We start from the raw sequence: 23219 nt of genomic DNA on the forward strand, positions 1-23219 counted from the left end.
TATAGACTTTATATTGAATGGTTTGGTTCATCCATGTTCAAGGGCAAAAAGTACATATGAGGTTTTTCCCGCCCAGTGACGTCATGTATTTGCTCATTAATAGGGTTTACAAAAATGCCCTATCTGCAATATCTGCCTAATAAACATTTGACATTTACTGCATTCTTTATTGTACAAATCTATAAAATATGACACCTAGCAGCTATTACAGTTACAGCCTTCTTTCATTGACACCTCAACTTGTAAGGAACAGAAACACACAATGGGCTATTCCATTTAAAATCCACACTACACCTGTGGAAGATTTTGGAATTATCTTCTACAGGGGGTGTATGTTTTTTAAATGTAATTGGTCAGAATTAATCAATTTGAAACTCATATACCCTCTGTATAATGGCTTTACCTATATTTTCCACAATTGGAGTGAGTATTTCAAATGGAAGTTTAATACCCAATTTTCTATTCTATTCGAAACTTATACTCCCTCTTTGGAAGACTTTAAGCTAAATCTTCCACAGGGGTAGTGTGAATTTGAAATGGAATAGCCCAATCACCTGTTTGCAGAACTCCAGAATGATAGAGGTGATGCCAATTTCATACCCATTCAGGATTTATGCTGAAATGGATTTTTTAATACTAACTCTTTTTGGAGTTGTCACTGATTGGTTCTTGTCAATGTGTAAAGTGAATTTTAGCACTTGATCTCCTAGACTTTGTAGTCATAGGTTATGACTGCAAATCCCATATTTTCTGTTTATGATTGTTAACCCAACCAAAATCTTCCAAATTGGTTACATGGTTGATATGTCACCTACCCTATAATTGCTAATGCTGTTTTTATTCCTTTTTTTACAAAAATTTTGGACTTAAAATTCTATTCATTTTGCTTTTCAGGAGTATATATATACGTGCACGGTGAAGACAATAACCTGTTCAAAGTAGATCTAGAACAGAATGAGACTACTACACTTATAGACAATAGAACAGTGGTAAGATTATGAACAGAATGAGACTATTACACTTATAGATAACAGGACAGTGGTAAGATTAGGAACAGAATGAGTCTATCACACTTATAGATAATAGCACTGTGGTAAGATTAGGAACATAATGAGACTATCGCACTTATAGATAATAGCACTGTGGTAAGATTATGAACAGAATGACACTATCGCACTTATAGATAATAGGACAGTGGTAAGATTATGAACAGAATGAGACTATCACACTTATAGATAATAGGACAGTGGTAAGATTATGAACAGAATGAGACTATCACACTTATAGATAATAGCACTGTGGTAAGATTAGGAACAGAATAAGACTATTACACTTATAGATAAAAGGACAGTGGTAAGCAAAACTGCAATTTGCTGCCCATCACAATTTTTAAATTGCATGGACAAAACCAATTCCAACTAAGTAAATTATAATCTTGCAAAAAATGCATGTATACTGATATACATAATTTGGGTGCTGCCATCTTGAATTTGAACTCAAAAACAAGTCCTACTCTGTGATTTTTATCTTAATGCTCTGTGTGCTCACCATAGGATTCAACATAAAAACTCCCAAGTTTTGAAATATTTTCTCAAAATACCAAGATCTATCTTAAGAACCACTGAACCAATACTAGGACACCTGCATGGAGAGACTTAAGCACAGATAACAAGCATATACTTCTTAGTTTAACTATGATTGTATTTTGTTTTTTAATTACCACAGGAGGCAACAGGAGCATCTAAATTCTGGGCCAATGCAAACCTAGATTATCTGCTTCTAGCCTGCAATGTCAAGAAGTTATATAGACATAGTTTCACTGCTGTCTACAAAATATACAATGTGATACAAGAGTAAGTGATGCATTATATCAGACAGAAAGAAGTACATGTAATCAAGGTTCCCACGGTCCTTGAAAGTCCTTGAATTTGAAAACACCTTTTCAAGGCCTTGAAAGTCCTGGAAATTTGCACAAGGTCCTTGAAAGTCCTTGAATATTAGAATTTTACCTAAAGTATAATTTTGACAAAATTTGGAGAGTGGAGAGGAGCTGTTACTTTCATTAGGCATGATCACACGGGAGCTTACCTCCGTGTTACCGTAATACGGAGGTAGTGCAAGGTCATGACTTAACACGGATACTTGTCCACACGGTCCTTCCTCGTGGTCTTTAACTCTAAGCACTCCGTGTTAACTGCACGGCTCGGTCTTTTACTTCGTGGTAAATATAGGAATTTCCTGGAAGTTTTATGGCCGTTTGCTATACTGCAAGTACACTGTGGAAGCCGATGTCTCTTTAATAGTTTCAGGGCAATTATGTCCTACACATGTTTTTTAGCTGTTATTTTCTTCTCCACTCAATTTCTTTGTCTTTCAACACACTAATATCAGCTCTTCCGTTGCTTCTTTTGACCAGTTTAATGTTTTGTTTTGTTAGGTTTTTTTTTTTTTTTTTTTTTTTTTTTGTGGTGCTTCTTTCATATGTTCATTCTCGGTGAGAAACGGAGATAAATTATTGTGAATTTATAATGTTAAGAAATTTAAAATACTGCGTAAATTGTAAGTGTTGTATCCATAAGGTCAAGCTTACCCCAGAATCTTGTTCATACGGGCACTAACACGGAACGATCGCCGTGTTAGCGCTACCACAGAGATTTCTCTGTGGTAAATCTTCCGTGTTAAGCTTGAGGTAGTTAACACGATACTTGTTCAGACGGTCGCTAACACGATGTTACCTTAGAGGTAGCTTCGTGTTAGCTTAACACGAACTTACCCCTAAGCCCGTCTGAACACGGCTATTAATAGGCCTATGCAGCTTTTTGTGTTGTAGTAAGTCCTTGAAAAATCATGCTTTTGGACCCTGAAAGTCCTTGAAAAGTCCTTTAATTTTAAAGGCTTCAAGGTGCGGGAACCCTGTGTAATACTCTTCTCTATACTTTAACATAGTTGTATATTTTTTTTAAAGAAGCACTGACTAAGATATTTTTTGGTTGAAAATGTATTTGTCATTAAGATTTTTCTGCATTTTTAATGTAAAATATTACACCTATTTTGACACTGATTCTAACTTTATTTACCATAAAAAAACACCATCGTGTAGATAATGAACCATCGATGGAAAACAAAATTGCATCACATCTAGAAAATTACTGATGTTGTTACCTTTTTTTTTCAGAGAAGAAATACGGGTGTTGAAGCCTCCAGATGCTGGGGATGGCGACGTGGAACTGCAGTATGCATCGTGGGATCCAGCTGGCACAGGATTGGTGAGTTATTGAAGAACATATAATATGGAGCATCAGATTTTAAAAATAATGGCATAATATTAAAATATTATGCCATTATTTTGGGATCGCCCTGAATGCTCCATTCATGAATTATCAATTGACTAAAAGTTTTGCATTACACATAAAGACTAAAATATTTTGCTCAATTAGCAATAGACAATTAACTGATATTACATAAATACTAGGGATCAACCAAGCATCTCATGCAGACAGCTATGTACGAGGGGGTATCCAAAAGTTTTTGACATCAACCAGAAGCGAAGGAGCTATATCGATAAAATTTTGTCAGTGTAATTACTGGTCCTTATGTACATTATGGTCCAAAAATGGTCTCATAAGTATGTTTACCTTTTTTAAAGGTCCCACTAAATGATCATTAAGCGCAGAACCTGTAAAATAGTGAAAATTGAGGCACGCAGCGTGATTAAGTTCCTGCATTTGAAGGGTTAGGCCTACAATGCTCAGAAAATCTATGATGAAATGAAAGCTATCTACGGTGATGATTGGCCATCATATGGCACTGTTGCTTTTTGAAAAAGGAATTTCCAAACTGGCCACATGTCCCTCACAGATGAGCCAAGAAGTGGAAGCGCCCATCACTTTCGGATGATGCGCCACAGTGAAGAAATTCAAGAAAGTGGAGGATCTTATCATGAAAAGGTTATGCGCCTACTGCCCATCTAGCCACCTGTAAAAAAAAAAAAAAAAAATACTTATGAGACCATTTTTGGACCATAATGTACATAAGGACCAGTAATTACACTGACAAATTTTTATCGATATAGCTCCTTCGCTTCTTGGTGATGTCAAAAACTTTTGGATACCCCCTCGTATGTATGTTGGTATAAGCCATAATTCCAATCTAGCTAATTTGAGTGCAATTTGCACCTCAGTTGTACTTGTTACAATGCAATTTCAAAATGTAGCACACAATTGTGATGTATCATTCTTAAAATTAAGTGCAAGTCATATTCGCCCCTCTAAAATATGACATTGCATTGTAACACAATTGTTGAATCCAATTTCGCAGCACAACAAATATTGTCGAGGTCTGTAGACATGCAGCCTTAATTAAAAAGATAAAAAGACTCCTGTACTGTGAATTACCTGTAACTAGTATTGTTTTTCTGTTTTTACTCCAGATATTTGTATATGGCAATAATATTTATTACCAAAAAGCCTTGGGGCATGATATAGTCCAGTTGACGGACACAGGAGAAGATATGAACATATTCAATGGCATTCCTGATTGGGTTTATGAAGGTATGTACATGGACCATGAGGATGTCTAGTCCTTTGGAGGACTGAATGTTAAATACTTGGACATATTCAATGGTGTTAGTTCCTGATTGACCTTTTTGGTAAATCCCATAAGCCTTTGCGAGTACACCTGAGATGTCGTCATTTGATGTGCTTTGTTTGATTGGCGCAACCTGACCAACCCTAAAAGTAGCCCTGACCCTGACTTTTTTTTTTTTTTTGCAAAACATTTTTTTAGAAAAATTTAATTTAATTTTTAAAAAAAGAAGAAAAAAAGTTCAAATGCCTTTTATCAAATGCAATTTACAGCTTTAAAAAACCTCTCCCTACCTATCCTTTTTTATGTTACACCAATCAAACAATTGTTTTGGGCCTTAATTCCAATTATTAATGTCACAGTCTTCCTGACTCAAATTTGTATTGATTCACTTTAGGAACCAAAACAAATAGAAACAATTATAATTTTAATAGGAATTAAATATATTTTCAATCAATTTATTTCTAATATTAACCTACAGAGGAAATGCTGTCCAGCAACAACGCCATTTATTGGAGTCAAGAGAACACGCACATTGTCTTTGGCGTTTTTAACGACACCAACGTGAGGCGGGCATGGTATCCAGATTATAACAATAATATCTATAGCAAGATTCAGCAATATCCATACCCTAAGGCAGGGGAGACCAATCCAACATTCAAATTATATGTGCAAAGTTTAACCGATACAGATCAACCAAAAGTTGAACTGAAACCTCCTGATGGGCTAGCTGACAGGTAAGTTTACTATTTATTCATTCCAGGTATTTAGGGGAATTTCTTGAACAGGGATGTACGTTTTCCATTTTTATGGATTTCCATTTTTTTTTTCCACATCCTAATCCGGAATCCAGATTTTTCCGGATTTTTTTTTTTTACAATTCCGGAATTGGATGATGATATTTCATCATGAAAAGAGCAAAACAGACAAATTTAGGGAGGTGATACCCTCATAGCTTATTCCCCAAACCCAAGCATTCGCTAAAATGATAGTGGTGCGATCAAGCATTCAGCTTGCTCGCTTCACTCTCACCGTTTCAGGGTGTTTTTTAAACAGCTACTTACATCCCTGCTTGAAACAAAACTTTGCTGAAATACCATAGAATTCTGTCTACAAGCATATATGCCTCTAAATAAGTGGGTTTTTTTGTGAAAGAGACGAAAGGCAAACACCCTTCACGATAACATTATAATATTGGTTGATCTATTCAATCAAGGCCGTAGCAAGGTTGAAAAATGTGGGTGCCATCACAAATATGGGGTGCCAAATTACAAATATATGCCCAAATTGAAATAAAGATATAAAGAAAAACATAACAAATTTCTCAAAAAGTAAGTGCTATGGCATCCCGGCCGCTTCCCACTTGCTACGGCCCTGTATTCAATAGAATAGATTGTATTAGTAATAGGCCTAGTTGCTCATACTCAAAATAATGTTTTTGTGGAAGGTGTCTGTCTTTTGTCTTTATCGTTAAAAAACCCCTCCTAAGGAGGCACATGCTTGTAGATGGATTTCTACAGTATATCAGGAAAATATCAGGGAAACAGGAAATTTTGGGGAACCAGTATACGTGTTAATTTTTCCACCAACCTTACCAACATAACAGTTGAAATGCTTAGATTCAAATTGTGATTCATAGCAGCTGGTCCAGTGTAAAGCAGTTGTGTCGAAGAACAAACTGTGAACCCTGATTTTGATATTGTGAAAGTCAGTTACACATGTACATGGTTTTGCTTGCTAGCATAATATAGATCTGAGGGTTTTATGTAGGCCTATTCTCTAGTATAGTTGTATAGTTAATCAAATTGACTTATAATTATTACAATAACATTTTTCCTGATACAGTGACTATTACTACCAATCAGTAACATGGGTAAAAAAGACATTAATAGCAGTGGTATGGGTGAACAGGCCACAGAACTACTCTGTAACAACGATATGTCAGTTTGACACAGGAGCTTGCCTCATGAACCATGATTACAAAACCCACAATGGATGGGTTGTACTGGTAAGTTTATTTGTTTTATATAGATTATGTGACCAGTTCTGACAAAACCAGGAACAAGTCACCATATATGGTTTGAGTTATAGGCCTTTAAAGATGACATTCCCATAAAAATGAAATTTTGGAATTTTAATTTCATGGTATTTGACTATTTGACTGTGGGACTGAGTAGACTTTCAAATCTTTGAAAGTGACTTGGGGATAGAGATTTGTTTATTTAATCAATAATTAACAGTTGAACTATGATAATCCCTATTCCATCCTGTGTACGGCATGAAACTAATTGGCCCATTATTCAGAATAGCAATTTGGCACAAATATTAAGGTATCATTTACAAAATTATCCATATCTTGAAAAGTATTGATGCTATTTATATAATTTTGGTATCATTTTGAAGCTTATGGTCTGGTGCTTACATTTTTATTCAAATCATGAAAATGTCAAAAATTTGACTTGTTCCTGGTTTTGTCAGAGCAGGTCACATTATGTGAACATCAAAAGGATGCACATGTCAGCTGCTACATGTATCTCTTATGGGAATAATTACCAGACTCGTCACTCCTGGAGGTCACTTCAAATCATCTCCAAGTAGCATGGTTTAGGAATGTTCCCTAGCTGTATTCCTAAACCATGTGACTTGGGGATAAATTTGAAGTTACCTCCACTTGAGATTAGGCTGTGTTATTCTGTGAAGTTAGACACATGTAGCAGCTGACAAGTGCATCCTTTTGACATGGATGTACACACACATTGAAATAGGTTCCAATATGGAAAACTGGAAGTTGATTCTGTAGGAAACAATTTAAATTTAATGTCATCAATTTTGCAAGGAGTTCAGATTCATCACATTATTTTAAGGATTTGGTAAAATACTGGGGTGAACCAACAAGATTTATGCAAAAAAAAGATTTTCCATGAAATGAATATGGTTAAATTTACAGTATTTTGTTTGTGGATTTTCATGGTAGCAGACCTGTCAACTGTCCCTTTTGGAGGACTGTCCCTCTTTTGGGGTTTCTCAAAGTGAAAAAGAGGGACAGTCTTTTTTTCTGAAAATGTCAGTGATGGCAAATTCAAATGTAAGAACAGCAGAAAATGATGCAAATTTCACTTTAAAATTTTGCTATAGCATTTTCTTCAGTTGTGATAAATTTAGACCTGTAAAACCTTCCCTGAATTCTGAAAGTATCACATACCTCAGCTCTTTGAATTTGTCTGTTCTTGATTTGTGTACATATACAGGGTTTTGTCCTCAATGTCCCTCTTTCTGACTTTGGTAGGTGGGCAGGTACACGTTGAAAACTAGCCGTAACAAGATTCCTGATGTAAATTTGCTTTAGGAATTAGTGCATTGTAAAATTTAAACAAATTAAAACTCTAATGAATGATGTTAGTAATCTTGCCTGTAATAAAATATGCAAAACCCATGAAGCTCTTTCAGGGAAATTTGGCATTTGTACGGAAGTTTGGCATTTGGAAGGAATTTTGGCATTTGTTGGGACATTTGGTGTTTGGAAGGCTGTTTGGCATTTGTATGGAATTTTGGCATAATATAGGGAAATTTGGCATTTGAAAGGAATTTTGGCATTTGTAGGGAAGTTTTGCATTTGGAAGGAATTTTGCAAGTAAAAAAAAAATAATGATATATTGGTACTATTGTAAAATTTGGTATATCAATCAATCAATCAATCTTTATTTCATTCGAAATACAACAATACAATAACAGCAATACAACACATTTGAATGAGGAGATGCTCAGAAGGCCAAAAAAGACCTGAACAAACACCCCCTTAACCTTAGCCTAAGTTTCCTAATTTATCTAATAAAAAACAATTACCTACATACACCCACCCTCTTTCATACATTCATGTAGAGCTAAGCAGAAAAAAAATGATGAATAAAGAACATGCAGAATATAAGTGTAAGACAAATTAAGATTTCATAACATATACTCACGTATATCACACAAGAAAGCTGACATTTTGTGAATATGTGAATATAGTATAAATGCTAAGAGATCAGTTAATTTTAAGCGATTTTTTTTTTAAAAGGGGGAAAAACAATTAATTTGTCAATCGAATGCCATTTTCTTGGCCCGGCAGTTCTTATTGTTTTGTTTTGTTAGCTGGGAAGTAAATTTTTCTAGGTCTGTCAGTAATTTTATAACATGTTTCATCTATTGTTTTAAACGCAGAGAGGATCTCCAGTATTTGGCAAGTCAGGTGACAACTATGTTTACATCTACCCAAACAGAGTGACCGGTGTAGGCAACTACTTCCACATCGCATTAAACAAACTCAATGTAAGTCATTAGATTGAATGCTACTAGAAATAGGTTGCAACATAGAAAAGATGTCAAAGTTTGAAATCAATCCTGGGGTCCATTTCACTAAACTTATGAAGCTTTGAAAGTCTCGAAATTGTTCAGTAACTTATGACGCCAGTCGTAAGTTTCATTTCACTAAACTTACTTACAAATGGTACCCTTTGCAAGTAATAGAGATTTACTACAGGAACCCTTCTTTAAGTTACGTCTAGTATTAGGTATTCAGTAACTTTTTTAATGGTTACTTGAGATACTGAAGGGTTAAAAGTTTAATTAAATGGACCCTGGAAATATTCATTGCCTATAGAAAGAATAAATTCAAACAGATTACGCTGTGTGAAATGGCATATAGCCTAGCTTGTTCCACTCACTAGAAGGAGGGGCAGTCAGCGTGTGTCATGGATTGGTATGAACAAGCCTTGATAGTGGTGTTTTCAATTTGGAGAGCATTATGCATGATTGGCACCCATTCAAATGTATCCTTTCACCACAGGGTAAATGATACTGCAACTTTTTGAATCACAGCAAATTCATAAATGAATTTTTTGATTTTTAGTCAAGTGTGACACCATACTGCAGCTAGCAAAATTCTCCAAACGTTCATATCAATTTTATTGCTTTCAATTTACTGTGCTCAAACTTATGACCACTCAAACAAAATGAGACTTTCCTTTTGATTTAACCAGTGTTTTTACCATGTTTGTCAGGGTTTCTTCAAAACAACATGAAAGTATGAGCTATCACATTAGGCTTATGATCTGCATTTTATCAGTTTGCTACTTTTCAAATTGTGACACCATAGAGCCTTGTCACATAGAAAGTTATTGTCCAAATTTTAGCCATGTTAATTAGAAAATGAATATTTTGATTTGGATATTTTTGTGGGGGCGATGAACATCTTTTAGAGGAGCTATATTTCTTTCGCACATTGATAGGTACACCCCTCTACCATGGAAGAATTCTGAAACAGCAACATTGCTGGGACACTTGCACAGTTCAATGACACTCTCTTTATTCAATGTTGTATACCAAATGCCTCAATTTTGAAATGGGTAAATGTTTGCTCCAACATTGCTTGGTGGGGGGGGGGGGGCAGGAGGGGGTTTGAAATAGGTTGGAATCCATACAATTAACAAATATCATATGGGTGGTTTTACTTGACTGTGTGAGCGAACAAGTGTCCCAGGGAATTGATTGAAGGCCCATACGAGCTCGTATGTAGCATTTGGTACATGTATTTATGTATGCTTTTATTTTTGAATATTTGCAAATATCGGTTGCTTCAACAGTGATACTAATCAAATATGACATGCCCATTTCTCATATTTCTTGCATTTACTGTATTTTATTCTTGGCACTCAACTTAATTTCTCATTCACATCATGATTTGTCAAGTACACACTGACCCTTTTTTATTTTTTTTATTATAAATGACTAAATTATTATTTTGCAGGTTTATCCCAATGAGTCTGATCCCATCGCGACGGAAGGCACCAAGGAAGACAGGAAAGTACGTTGCAAAATAACTGATAACCCTGCTACTGAAAACAAAAACACTTTGCATTTCTATAATATAATTATGGCTTGTCATGACTATGATAACATGTATGATCACAAATTACGCATCGTATAGCCACTGCTCATGCTCTTTGCAGTCTTATAAAACTATCTGATCTTGATATTGTTGAATGCTGCTGGATAAGCCTTGTCTCTCACTATGAATTGACCCACTATTTACTCACACAGCAAGCGATATTGCCTGATTAAGTGGAATTTAGATACATAATTCTCTATTTCCCTATTAGCCCCAACTTCCCAAAGGACGATCTACCCCAATCCTGACATAGTATCTTCCTGCTGCCCTCTGCCTGGCCTAAATCTTTGTCCATCTCTTTAGTGAACTGACCAATCGCAGGCCTTTATGTAGGTCACATGCTGCTGGAATTTCTTAGACATTCTCCAACATGGCTTACCTACTCAAAGTTATCTGCAAATGTACCTGAGTGATGCTAAACTATTATAGTGCACACTTACCCTATTCTCTTATATCCTTTGCTCAAATCTTCTATCTTCGGCACAATAAGCTGATTTTATATGCAATCACTAGCAGTTGATCTTCAAAGCCAGTGAATCAGCTGCCCCCTCCCTTTGCCACTGTTAGCATGTCAGTGGACAATATATATAGCTAATGTTCATTTTGAACATAAATTTTATCTTTACTTCTTTTTATGCAAATCTCTGACTATAATACAACTGTCAGCTGTAAACATCCATTGTATTTCTTTCACATATTTTTGCTTTGTCAAAGTTTTCTGACATTATGCCAAACGTTTAATTCATTTAAAAACTACCTGTCCAAAATTTGTCACTGAAAACATAAACCAGACCTCTGGGGCAGAAGTTCAGTCTGGGGGTTCAGTCAGTTCAAACAGCTATTGCTATAACCTTCATTTGTTAGTCTGGTCTTGATTTGAGTTAAAGGCCCATTCAGTGATTTGCTCATCCGGACGATCGTAAAAATCATCAAAATTCAGATTTTGGTACCTTTGTAATTGGCATAGATGTGCTAACATAGCCTGCTAGTGGTTCGGTCGAAAGCCGTGTATTTTAGACAAAATAAAGCATTTGCATGATTCTGGACTTTTGATACTGACAGTACAACAAGTCCGACTCTAGATCGAAAGAAGCTCACTCTCCACGTACCAACACGCGTTGTGTATTGTTTCTACTACTTATTACATCAGTAGCTACTATTTTAAACAAAATACACAATTTTTACTGTTTTTCATATTTGAATTGACCGTTAGTTTACCTTTAATTGCTTATTTTGTTTTCTACTACAAAAATTAAGCGTCTTTTTAAATCAATTTAGACTCTACTTCCCCGTGTTAGAAACACTGGACTAGGAAGTTTTTCCAGTCGATTGGTGGCGCACTGTACTGAAAATCTCGATTTTCTCGAGTCGATCTGAGTTGAAGTAGAAAACCTTTCTAAAACTTCTGTTTTTGACTAATTTGTCGATGTATTCAGGGAAAAGTGGTTTAATGAAATTCTGTAGACTTATTCTTTATTTCTCTGACAAATTTCCATTTTTTTTAATGTTCCTGTGAAATCACTGAAAGGGCCTTTAACAGAACTTGAATATTCAAGCATTATTTTAAGTATTTAGCAGGCATTAATTTTGCCTGTACCAGGAGCAAACTGCCTGTCCAAGTGGACGGGTGGCTAGCTAACACCCAAATGTGAGGTGTGTGTGTACATATGTAATCGCCCCCAAACAGGGATGTAGATACCCAACATTCCAACCAGGGTATATCCTGTTTTGTTAATATCTACAATGGGTTGCAAGTAATAGAAATAAAACATTTAAATTGTGTGTCCCCTTTCGGTGATCTGCTGAAAATAAATCTTCATTTGATAGTTAATTGTCATAAAAATATGATTTTATGATTTGCGTAACATCTAGTAAAGTCAAGAAGTAATATTATATGTCCTCATTTGCATAGTCCAAAACAACATCCCTGTTTGGGGTGGTTTCACAAAGGTGTGTATGCGCATGTGTGACAGCCAAAAATGCATGTTACTATCAAAGAATGTGAAATGTCATGTTAAAGAGCTTGACATCATTTTACAGCACACAAAATTGATATACTACATGTTGATTAAATGTAATCACGACTTGATGATATCAAGTTAAAGCCATGATGTACAAATTCCGTGACATTTTAAATTTTGTTATTTTTTACTCAAAAATACTGTATTAATATTACTAATGTCAAAATTGCTCTGTTTACAACTAATTTGGCTGATTCCATTTAGGTGTAAGTTGGGACATTTGTAAACATTACAAATATGCCCCCAAAAATCAGGTTTGAAAAAAGAAGAAAAACAGTTTCATATTATAAGCTGTATATTTTTTGGCTTTAATATGCATATAACCTGATTTCCTCTGAATATCAGATACCAGATATGTTTTTTACCTATTTTTGGCAAAATTTTCTGACTCTCAGATCAGGTCATCAACAAAATTTGCTTTTGTCAGCACCCAAACTATCTATGCTAATACGTCCATTCAGTTGACATTACTATAAACCATATAGTGGGGTGTGTATGTAGGTGTATCTGAATTAATACATCAATGATTTTATTTTTTATCGATCCTTAGAAAGCAAGAACCAATCAGAGCAAAATGCCATGAGTGTATTAATTGTGTATTATTGCATGGGCGTGTACTCCACTTTTGTATGCGTTTGTGTCACGTTGGATTGATTCATTTTGCTTGTGGGTTCAGATGTATTTATATTTGCTCACATTTTCCAACATTTTTTAGTAACAGTTTGTAAAAAGAGCAAAAATCACAAGATTTTTTTCACATGTATAGGTTAATAACTGGGTATTGTTGCTCAAGAAATTGCTCAATGTTGATGCGTCTAATGCACTCCTCCATAGGGCTTGTGCATTAGATGCATCAACATCTCTGCACGCTTGCATTATTTTGTACAATTTCACTTCCAACAAGTAGTTATTAACCTATTAAGTAACGCATCATTTCAAACTCTTTCAGGTTTTTGCAAATTTGTTTTTTGAAGTAATATCATATGATGTCAATGTTTCCAGCTTGTCACCAACATCTTCCAAATACATGGAATATTTCAATTTTGTTCAACTGTAGTATTTTATTTTCAAAATTTCCAAAAATTATTAGATGCAAAAGGTTGTTTGTTGCTTCTTGAAAAAAAGGCAAAATTAAACAACTATAGGAAAGGTTATATCAATTTGTTGTTTCCATTTCAAGATGTGTGTTGGGCTAGTCCAGTTTAGATCCATACACCCATTGGAAGACATGACCTTAATCTCTCTCATAGGGGTGGAGATTTCAAATGGAGTCAGCATCACATTCAGGTATCCCCATTTGAAATTCAAACTCCTGTGTGGGAGATTAAGGTCATGTCTCCATAGGGGTGTATGGATTTCAACTGAATAGCCCATTCAAATATTACTCATTTATTTTAACCAATTTACTTCTACTAATGATACTACTAAATAATCTATTTTTTTCATTATAGTGCATACTAACTAACCATATGTATATTCTATACCATGATGCATTGCTAGTAGTATATTTAACCCATAATGCATCATGTTCTATATTTCTATTTCTTTGCCCCAACAATGACACATTTCTCTTTGCATATAGATAGCATCCAAGTCATCATCCTATATATTAACTTCTTACCATGGCTTTAGAAAAGTCCAAAATGAAAAATATAATTATTTTGTCAAATTTATCATGTAATGTTATTTTGGTTGTTATTTTTCAAGGGTGGAATAGCAGACGACAGGATATTCTTAACTGGGGGCATGTGGGAAGTCACTGAAATATTGGGTTATGATGAAGACCGGAGAATTGTGTATTATGTCAGCACAGAAACATCACCCCATGACAGACACTTGTATAAGTGAGTAGTTTGTTTCTTTGTTCGTCTGTTTGAAAATGTCAGTAGCATAGAGTTAGAATGGAGAATGAATATAGTCTCCATTTTGGAAATCCAAATCCATCTTATTGGAAATGTCAGTAGCATAGAGTTGGATTGGAGAATGAAATGTCACACATATGAACCAAAATTATTTTAATTGAATCTAGAAAAATGAGCAGTCTTAGATTCATAGCTTCATATATATTGCTGCCATGGGATCAGAGGGTATGGTGTCTCTAGTGGTTGGACAGGTGTCTGTCTAAGACTGGGGCAAATCTGTAATTTATTCTCATATTAGGCCATTTTAGCTCCAATCGTGCAAATTTTTGCACGCTTCGTGCAAATTTAATCCACTTTTTGAAACATATATCACCAGTTTAGATTCAATGTTGCAAAATTTTTCACACGCTTTGCATGCATTTGTGCAAATTAACTTATTTTGTCGCCAAAAGCTGCTGGATTCACATTACTTCAAGAAATTTTTTCCAACCCCATCCCCCCCCCATGTCAAAAAGAAATCTATGCCACTGACCACGCTGATGCACCCGACACAAGTTTGACTTGTTAAACAGTGGTGAACAACTGTGAAACATGATTGAATCCCTTTCAATGACGAAAACAAGCTAAAGATCTTCTACTTTATTTCATAAGGAATGTCAGTTAGCAGTGGTGTAGCCAGCACTTTTTCAGAGGGTGTGCAAAGGTGGGGGGGGGGGGCAAGCCAACTTTAAGGGGGAAAAGTACAAAAAGGACTAAAAATCATATATCAGTGAAGCCAGCATTCCACAGGGGGGCAAAAGAGGGGGAAAGACTTGGGAGGGTGGGGGCTGCCCACTTTGTCCCCCTGGCTACGCCACTGTCAGTTAGTCATTACCACTCAATATTACAAAGAAGATCAATGATTTCTCTGTTGAAACTACAAAATAAAATGGCAATATTTAGCTGCTTCCTCCAAAATAAAGAATTCAACATGTAAGTTTATATAAGCACACAAGTTACAGGCATGACAAACTTTTCACGCTCACATGTAAGGCGATATGCACTTCTGTGAACTTGCGTTATGCGTATATGCTACTGTTAGTGTGGATTCATCACCGCTTAACAACGGTTGGCTACTGTACAAAGATATAGGAAAAATTGTTGGAATATAATATCTTTTCTTGTTTTGTCATTCCAGTGTGTCCATAGATGAACCATACCACAGGATCTGCCTGTCCTGCAATGTCCGTGAAGACTGCACATACTTTGATGTGACCTTCAGCAAAGACCTCACATGGTACAGACTCGCATGTCTCGGTCCTGGCATACCTCAAACCACGCTCCACAATGTACAGACTGGAGATATTTACATGGCTGAATCTAACAACGAACTCTCTGAACTTCTTAAACAAAAATCATACCCAGTCAAAGTCATAGACACAGTTAAAACGGACGATGGAAGGACTCTCCACATACAGAGATATTTCCCAGGACCGGATTTGGGAGACATTGATCCGAACAGAAAACATCCATTGTTAATAGATGTGTATGGTGGACCAGGATCTCAAAGTGTTAATAACATCTTTGAGTTAGGATGGAATGCATACTTGTCCAGTAGATATTACATGATAGTGGCAAGCATAGATGGCCGCGGAGCAGGATTTTATGGAGAAGACAACCTGTATTCTGTCTACAAGAAACTTGGAACAGTGGAAATAGAAGACCAGATTAAGGGTGTCCAGTAAGTGTTAACAAATTGTCATATTTCTATGAAGATTTGTTGTTGCTAGTGATGTTGAGATGCCGATGACGTCACAGGGGTAGATGACAGGAGCAAAGGACGTACACTAGATTGATTGGGAAAGCAAAAAGGTGTTGGAGAGTGAGTCAAAGGACTTCCTTTGTATGGTCTTGGAAGCAATTCATATTAGAACTAAAAGACCTGAACTGAACCATGACAAAGAGTAAGACCTTGACCCTCTCTGGGACAGCCCGCTGACCCTCTGGAATCAAGGGGTGCCACAACATCTTCTTGTTTGACATCATTTACATCTGTGATGTCATCGGAGGTATCGCAATATCACTAGGAACAACAAATTTTCAGAGCAATACCATCCTCTGAAGAGTGTAACAAATTTTAGTAGCCAAGTTAATTGGGTTACAAATTATTGTATTTTGTCTAGGTATGTGTTAAAACCAACAAATAACAATAAGAGGACATTCCTCTTGTTGATTTGGTGATGATTTGAAGTGACCGCCAATTATGATCGTTATTACCAGCAATGTGGAAAAAAGAGACATGTAGCAAAAAATAGATACTCTTTTGCTAAAGGAGCAAAGTTCAACAAACCGTAACCCCGCTTCTGGATGTCATTTGAAGTCAAATGATATATCAGTTTAAAGCTTATGATATTACATTTTCTGAACACAAAATAAAACAAAATTGACCAGGCCGACTTTATGAGTGTTTCAAGGTGGACAGTCAGATATTGTTGATTGGTGGAATAATGTTTCTTCTTTTCTCCAGGTACCTAATTGAGAACAAAACCAGAGCAGGGAAGATTGATCGCAATAAGATAGCAATATGGGGATGGGTAAGTACTCACACAAATGAGTTAGGCGTGGCAAAGTTAAATCTGAGTAAGGCGTGGTAAAGTTCATTCTTAGTTTCCCATCGTATATTTTCAGTAAACAAGCAAGGCAACTTATGTTATCCACTGATGCCAGACACTGATGAACTGATCAAATAAAAAGTCAGAAAGTTTGGGTGAGATATTCTGTGATTTTTGATATTCGAAGAGCTTACTTGACATCTGTATGTATATTTTATTATTTGATAGTCGTATGGTGGATTCGCTGCTACGTCAGTGCTGGGTAGAGGCTCTGGATTATTCAAATGTGGCATTGCGGTTGCACCAGTTACAGATTGGAGATATTATGGTACGTAAGAATAACACAATAAAATGTATGCTGCCGGTAGAGAACAACTTGTATTACTACAGACCATTCCTATAATTTGCACTTTCCTGCTGTTGATGGTGTAGACATTGATATCACATCCTTTTTGTCCTCGCTTTTGTTATTTTGTATTACATAATATCTGCGGCAGGTAAGTGCCAATTATAGGAATGATCTATTTGCTCATTTTATGAAGTGTATCTTTCTTTCTTCGTTTGAACAGCTATTTAACATAGAAAAATGCTTTTAGCAAATTGCCCAAGGCAGGCTTAAAAAGTCTCATTTGTGCTAGAATAACAGTACTAGGGGCAGGTATCTAGAATGGCTCTTTCCAGAGCCACCAATCTTCAGTAATAAAGCAGTACCTACTATAAATCTTTTAATTAAATAATTATGTAATGAATAACATTAGTAGTGGAAGGTTGCTGGAACGGCTCTTTTCAGAGCCACCAATCTTCAGTAACAAAGTGGAACCTACTATAAAGGACTCTTTTCAGAGCCACCATCTCTTAAGTAGATAATTATGTAATGATGATGAGCACTGCATGTTATGAGATTATATCTCCTACTTCTTCAAGTGTCAGTGTCTATGCTACTTGATCTAAATGGAAAATTGTTTTATGTCTTTATTTCTTATTGAACAGATTCCATTTATACAGAACGGTACATGGGCACTCCAGAAAAACTCGATAATTTACAAGCATATATAGTAAGTTGGCTAGCTTCTGATCATGTAAACAATATCCTTGGTGATGTATGATCATGTTAGTTCTTAATAATATTTGGTATTTTCTACATATTTTTTGTTTGTTAGTAAATAAATTCCTTTTCTTGAAATATAAAGTATAAATTGCGAATCTACACTGTACTAATAATCAATTAATTTGCAATAAACTTGGTGGTCAGTTGGTCATAGTAGCCTGTGATGTATTTTTGGTAAACATTTTGCACAGGTATTAATTTTATTAGGGCGTGAAAAAAAAAGTTAGTTATCATCTGCAGATAGAGTGACAGAACTTTTGGATGTTCGTATTTAAAGGTTGGCTCTTAATATTTCATAATTAGCGTTTCAATGTTTTTCAGGTTTCTGCAACCTTTACATAACAAGTTTTTGATATATGGCTGTGAAATACATTATAGCAATAATCTCTTACTCTAAAATTGAAAATATTTCCAGTGGTGCAGGTAAAACAAATTCAGCTCCACTCTGTTTCATTCTTTGCTAGTCTTAATGTATCAGTATTTGTGGTTGTGTTTTCTTTCCAGAATTCCAATGTTTCAGACAAAGTTAGCAATATGCATAACTCCAGATTATTACTTATACACGGCACAGCTGATGGTAAGTGCATAAATAAATAAATTTTGGATTTATATAGCGCATTTTTCAGAGGATTCAAAGCACTGAAATTTCGCTGTCACTGGTGAATCATCAGAATCAGATCGCATCAACTAGGACCAGGCCTGTAGCCAGGATTTTTGTGGGGGTGCTGATTTTGAAAAAGTGGACTTTATTCCAGGGGGAGATTTTGTGAAAAGTGGACTTTCTTTCCTAAATTTGGACATTTTTTGACCAAAAAGGCTTTAAAAATCCCCTTTTTTGGCTCACTACGCTTGCAAATTCTTAAATTTTGGAACTTTTTGTATACTTTTGCAAATGGGGGGGGGGGGCTACGGGCCTGACTAGGACGGTTGCAGCAGAAGTGCATTTCCTATCCTGACTTGGATTGTAACATCCACCAATTACCTATGAAGCTCCCCAAATTTCAATTGTGAAGGAAGTTTTTGATAACCAAACCAAGCTGATATTGAAGCAGGAGGAAACCAGAGATTCCGGAGAAAACCTGTGAACACGAGCATGGATTGAGATCAACCAAGTGCACATACAGTCCTTGGGCATGACCAGGGCTTGAACCTGAGATTCGGTGGTGCAAGGCAAGGGAACAACCACTGCGCCAACTCGCCTTCCCATGCTGGGATAGGCACAAGTAATATGGTGTAATGCTCTCTCTCTAAGCTCACAAATCTGGAATTGGTTTTCAAACTATTTAAGGAGCAATGTATGATATTTTTGTGTGACCATCAGGGCATATTTGAGGCAAAAAATATTGCATAGCATTGTCATGATACAAGTATATTTTGCATCAATATCTTTTTTAATCTTTTCTTTTCCTCTCTAGATAATGTCCATTTTCAGAATTCAGCTGATTTAGTGCGGGCGTTAGTTGAGGAAGAAATTCAGCACCAAGTACAGGTAAGTACGAATACCAATGCAACCCCCCAAAAAAAACAAAAAAACACAGCAGGTCTATAATGTATTCACACTGTGTTGCAAACATGCATGAAAACAAACAATTTCAAACCACCTGAAAAGTCCATCAGTTTATTTACTTTTAGTTTATTAAAGCAGGATTTTTGATAATTTGCTGACTACATGTATATGGCTATTCATTTGAGTAAATTAAAATCTGTACAATGTGTTTAAGTACTGTAAACCAATTTTAAGTTTGTTGATAATTATGCTTTATTTAATTTCAAAGATTTAAGTTTAATATTTAAGTATTTTCTAAACCAAATTTGAAAGTCTGTTTATGTTAAACATCATCCAGCATGTCCAGGACATCATCAAATCGTGGTGTTTTAAGAATGGCACTGGTCTTAAAATAGATTAAAAGAATCAGCCAATTTTCATTGAAATGAAGATATAGATATCAGTTTATATAGGGCCTTTTGCAAAAATATAAGCTCCTGCATGTTAGTGTTCTGATCACCATTCAATAACTTTTCTGAAAACACTAATGATTTGTGTTGAGTCCAGGCATGCAAGCAGGGGAGCACCCCAACATCCCAATAATCCACAGATGTCCACTTTTTGTAATTTATTCAAATAAAAAGGTCCAAAGTGAGAGGAAAATTAATGTAATGACCACTTTTTGGCAATGAGGCATTCAAAAGTCCAATTAGGGTAATTTTGAGGGGGTTTACCGGTTAGGTCAACTTTTTACAAATTTGCACCACTCAAAATTATTCTTTTTTGGACTTTTTGAAAGTCTCATTGCAAAAAGTGGACATTTTGTTAGTTTTTTCTCTCACCGTGGGACCCTTTTTATTAAATAAAAATAGTGGACCTCTGTGGATTTTCAAAAATATCCAGTTTTTGAAAGTCCTGCACCCCCACCCCAAAAAATTGTTCGTACAGGCCTGGTTGAGTCTAAAATGACACTAGTTTACACTGTTGTGACAAAAGCATTATAGACTATTCCAAGACTGTGAAAACATATTGTGTAATGTGTACAAGAAAGGCTCATATGCTATGGTAAAATTGTATATGTAATGCACTTGTACTGTAAAGTAGTTTGTATTAGCATTATGTAAAGTTAGATGAAGAAATGCATGGCATGCACATCATTTATGTTATATCAATTGCATGCTATATGTGACCTAAACATAAAGTTGCAAGTTGGTAGTTTCGAGACATCCTGGCAGTAGCGTAGCCAGCGGGGGGGCAGGGGGGGCAGAGTGCCCCCCTGACAAAAAAAATGAAAGAAAAAGTGCCCCTCTGACAAAAAAAATGAAAGAGAAAATCAGGAGGGCAAAGGAAAAGAAAATGGGCAAGGAGCCCTTTTCTAGCAAAATTCAGGGCCAAAATAGTGTAAAATACAAAATTTTTCAGCGCTTACGCCTTTGTTACATTGTAACAATAAAGCCTCTTTTTAGCCGGATAATGGGCGAAAATAGTGTAAAATACCATCATCCCAATAAGGCCCTTTTCGTGAAGCTCAAGACATACAGTCTCTATGTATTGTATGATGCAACTGCAATTTTTTTTTTTTTTTCCCCCAAATTTTATTTTGCCCCCCCCCCTGACCAAGAAAGCTGGCTACGCCCCTGCATCCTGGTTGCTGAGTTGGTGTTCTTTGTTTGTCGCACACCTGTAAAAGTCAGTTGTGTGTCCTTTGTGAATGGCCCATTGTACCCCCATTCACAAAGGACGTACTATTGGCTTGAACAGGTGCTTGAAACAAAGAATACCATCGCAGCAGCCAGGATGTCTCGAAACTACCACAACTTGACGTTTATTTTGTTGTAGCAGGTCACAGGGCAGATTTCTACAATCAAGATTTCATATTGATGGGTTAATGCATGAAGGAAGGCCCTCATTGGTAATAGCTGCCCTATAGACATTGGACAATTTCTGCATTCTATATTATACACAAAACTAAAAATATAATACTTGGCAGCTATAATGGAGATAGAGCCTTCTTACACTAAACCCTCAATAGGCTTCAGTGAAGATGAAGAATGTATGACTGGGTCAATACTCAGTAGTATTCTTCATGACATTCTTGGAAGACCAGATATTTCTCTTTTTGAAATCAGGGAGTGGAATTCATTTACACTTTTGAATCTGGCACACAGTAATGTTATGATGGACTTATGATAGGGACCAGACAAAAGATATAGAACAGGTCTTTGTGAAACAGGCCCACATAATGATGACACATCCATAATGACTTAGCAAGATCTTGCACTTGGATTCAGAGGCTTTGGACGAAATGACACAAAGACAACAAATATTTTGGGGCCTTTGAGAAACAGTGCCATGGTTAATAAGACTTGCTTTATGAAATCTGGCCTATAACTGCATGCTGCTAATGATTTCGTTTTGCATGCTGCTTATGAGTTAAACCTGAATGTTGCCATCACGGCGTAATGTTTTTATATTTTGGACATCGCAAGCTTCTTCTGAAATTTGATTTTTATGAGAAATTGTTTTAACATACCAGTTGCATTATACAACAAAACTTTCCAGAAACCTATTTTCAACATATTATTCCCCAGCTTCAAAACTCTTGCTTAAGTTTTTCATACGGTGTTGTAAACCCAAAAGATGCATTGTTATTGGTTATAATAATTCTCATAAATATCATTGTCCTAACCCAGTACAAGCATATTTGATATGCCAAGTCTTGGATCACATTTTCTGGATATTCTTGATGTTTGACTCTCTATACTTTTCCTTACAATCTTTCCTATCTTTTACTCTCTTAATTGACCTTTTAGTACCATAAGAAGTTCTATGCTGACACAAGCAAAGATGAGAGCCTTACTTTGATGGTTTATACAGAATTATTGCCGACTCCAAAAAACTACTCATTTTACCATGATTTCTTTATCATGTGGTATTATGTCAAAATTTCATATATATAATATCCAAGGTTTAGCAAGAAGCAGATCATGCATGTTGCTAAGATGTTATGCCCTCTCATCTTTGTTCGTGGTATCAGAAATTGGGCTATTCCACTTAAAATCCACACTACCCCTGTGGAAGATTTGGGAAATATCTCCCACAGGGGGAGTATGCATTCAAATGGAATGAGCACATTAGGCAGCTCCATTTAAATTTCATACACCCTCTGAGAAATACTCAACCAGAATCTTCCTCTGAGGGAGAGTGAGTTTCAAATGGAGCTGCTAATGTGTTAATTTCATTTGAAATTCATACTCCCTCTGTGGAAGATATTTCCATAATCTTCCACAGGAGCTCACAGGGGCAGTGTGGATTTTAAATGGAATAGCCCAAAAAGCTCACCTCAGTATTGGTATCGGTATAAAACTACATTTCTCTACCAAATATTCGGATGAGTTCTTTAAGGATAACAGTAACATTTGTGTCATCTTTTGTTTGAGAATCTGGTATCTGGTAGGTTCTTATGGTTGATGAATAGGATTGCTAGGTTGCCATGGTAATTTGGGAATTCCTAGGATATTACTTTTTCATTGGTGAAGGGATGTTCATGTTGCATTTACAACTTCATCCTTTTGACATTGGGCCATATATTTCTATTAGCTGCAGTATACCAGCATCTGAATTAATGGAGGAATAGTTGA

General features: G+C 35.9%; 1 protein-coding gene across 1 annotated transcript in view; it reads left to right on the top strand.

Moving 5' to 3' along the window:
• The window catches only part of LOC140154521 (prolyl endopeptidase FAP-like), a 294999-nt gene that overhangs the window by 266768 nt on the left and 5012 nt on the right, over window positions 1-23219 (top strand). The window contains exons 5-19 of the mRNA XM_072177091.1: window positions 895-989; window positions 1726-1853; window positions 3176-3266; window positions 4430-4550; window positions 5066-5321; window positions 6430-6592; window positions 8785-8892; window positions 10370-10426; window positions 14239-14375; window positions 15571-16113; window positions 16900-16966; window positions 17213-17312; window positions 17975-18039; window positions 18597-18669; window positions 19508-19581. Of these exons, the coding sequence (XP_072033192.1) occupies window positions 895-989; window positions 1726-1853; window positions 3176-3266; window positions 4430-4550; window positions 5066-5321; window positions 6430-6592; window positions 8785-8892; window positions 10370-10426; window positions 14239-14375; window positions 15571-16113; window positions 16900-16966; window positions 17213-17312; window positions 17975-18039; window positions 18597-18669; window positions 19508-19581 (2078 nt within the window). The remainder of the gene's footprint in view (window positions 1-894; window positions 990-1725; window positions 1854-3175; window positions 3267-4429; window positions 4551-5065; window positions 5322-6429; window positions 6593-8784; window positions 8893-10369; window positions 10427-14238; window positions 14376-15570; window positions 16114-16899; window positions 16967-17212; window positions 17313-17974; window positions 18040-18596; window positions 18670-19507; window positions 19582-23219) is intronic.

This window comes from Amphiura filiformis, chromosome 6 (assembly GCF_039555335.1).
Source record: "Amphiura filiformis chromosome 6, Afil_fr2py, whole genome shotgun sequence".
Lineage (NCBI taxonomy): Eukaryota > Metazoa > Echinodermata > Ophiuroidea > Amphilepidida > Amphiuridae > Amphiura > Amphiura filiformis.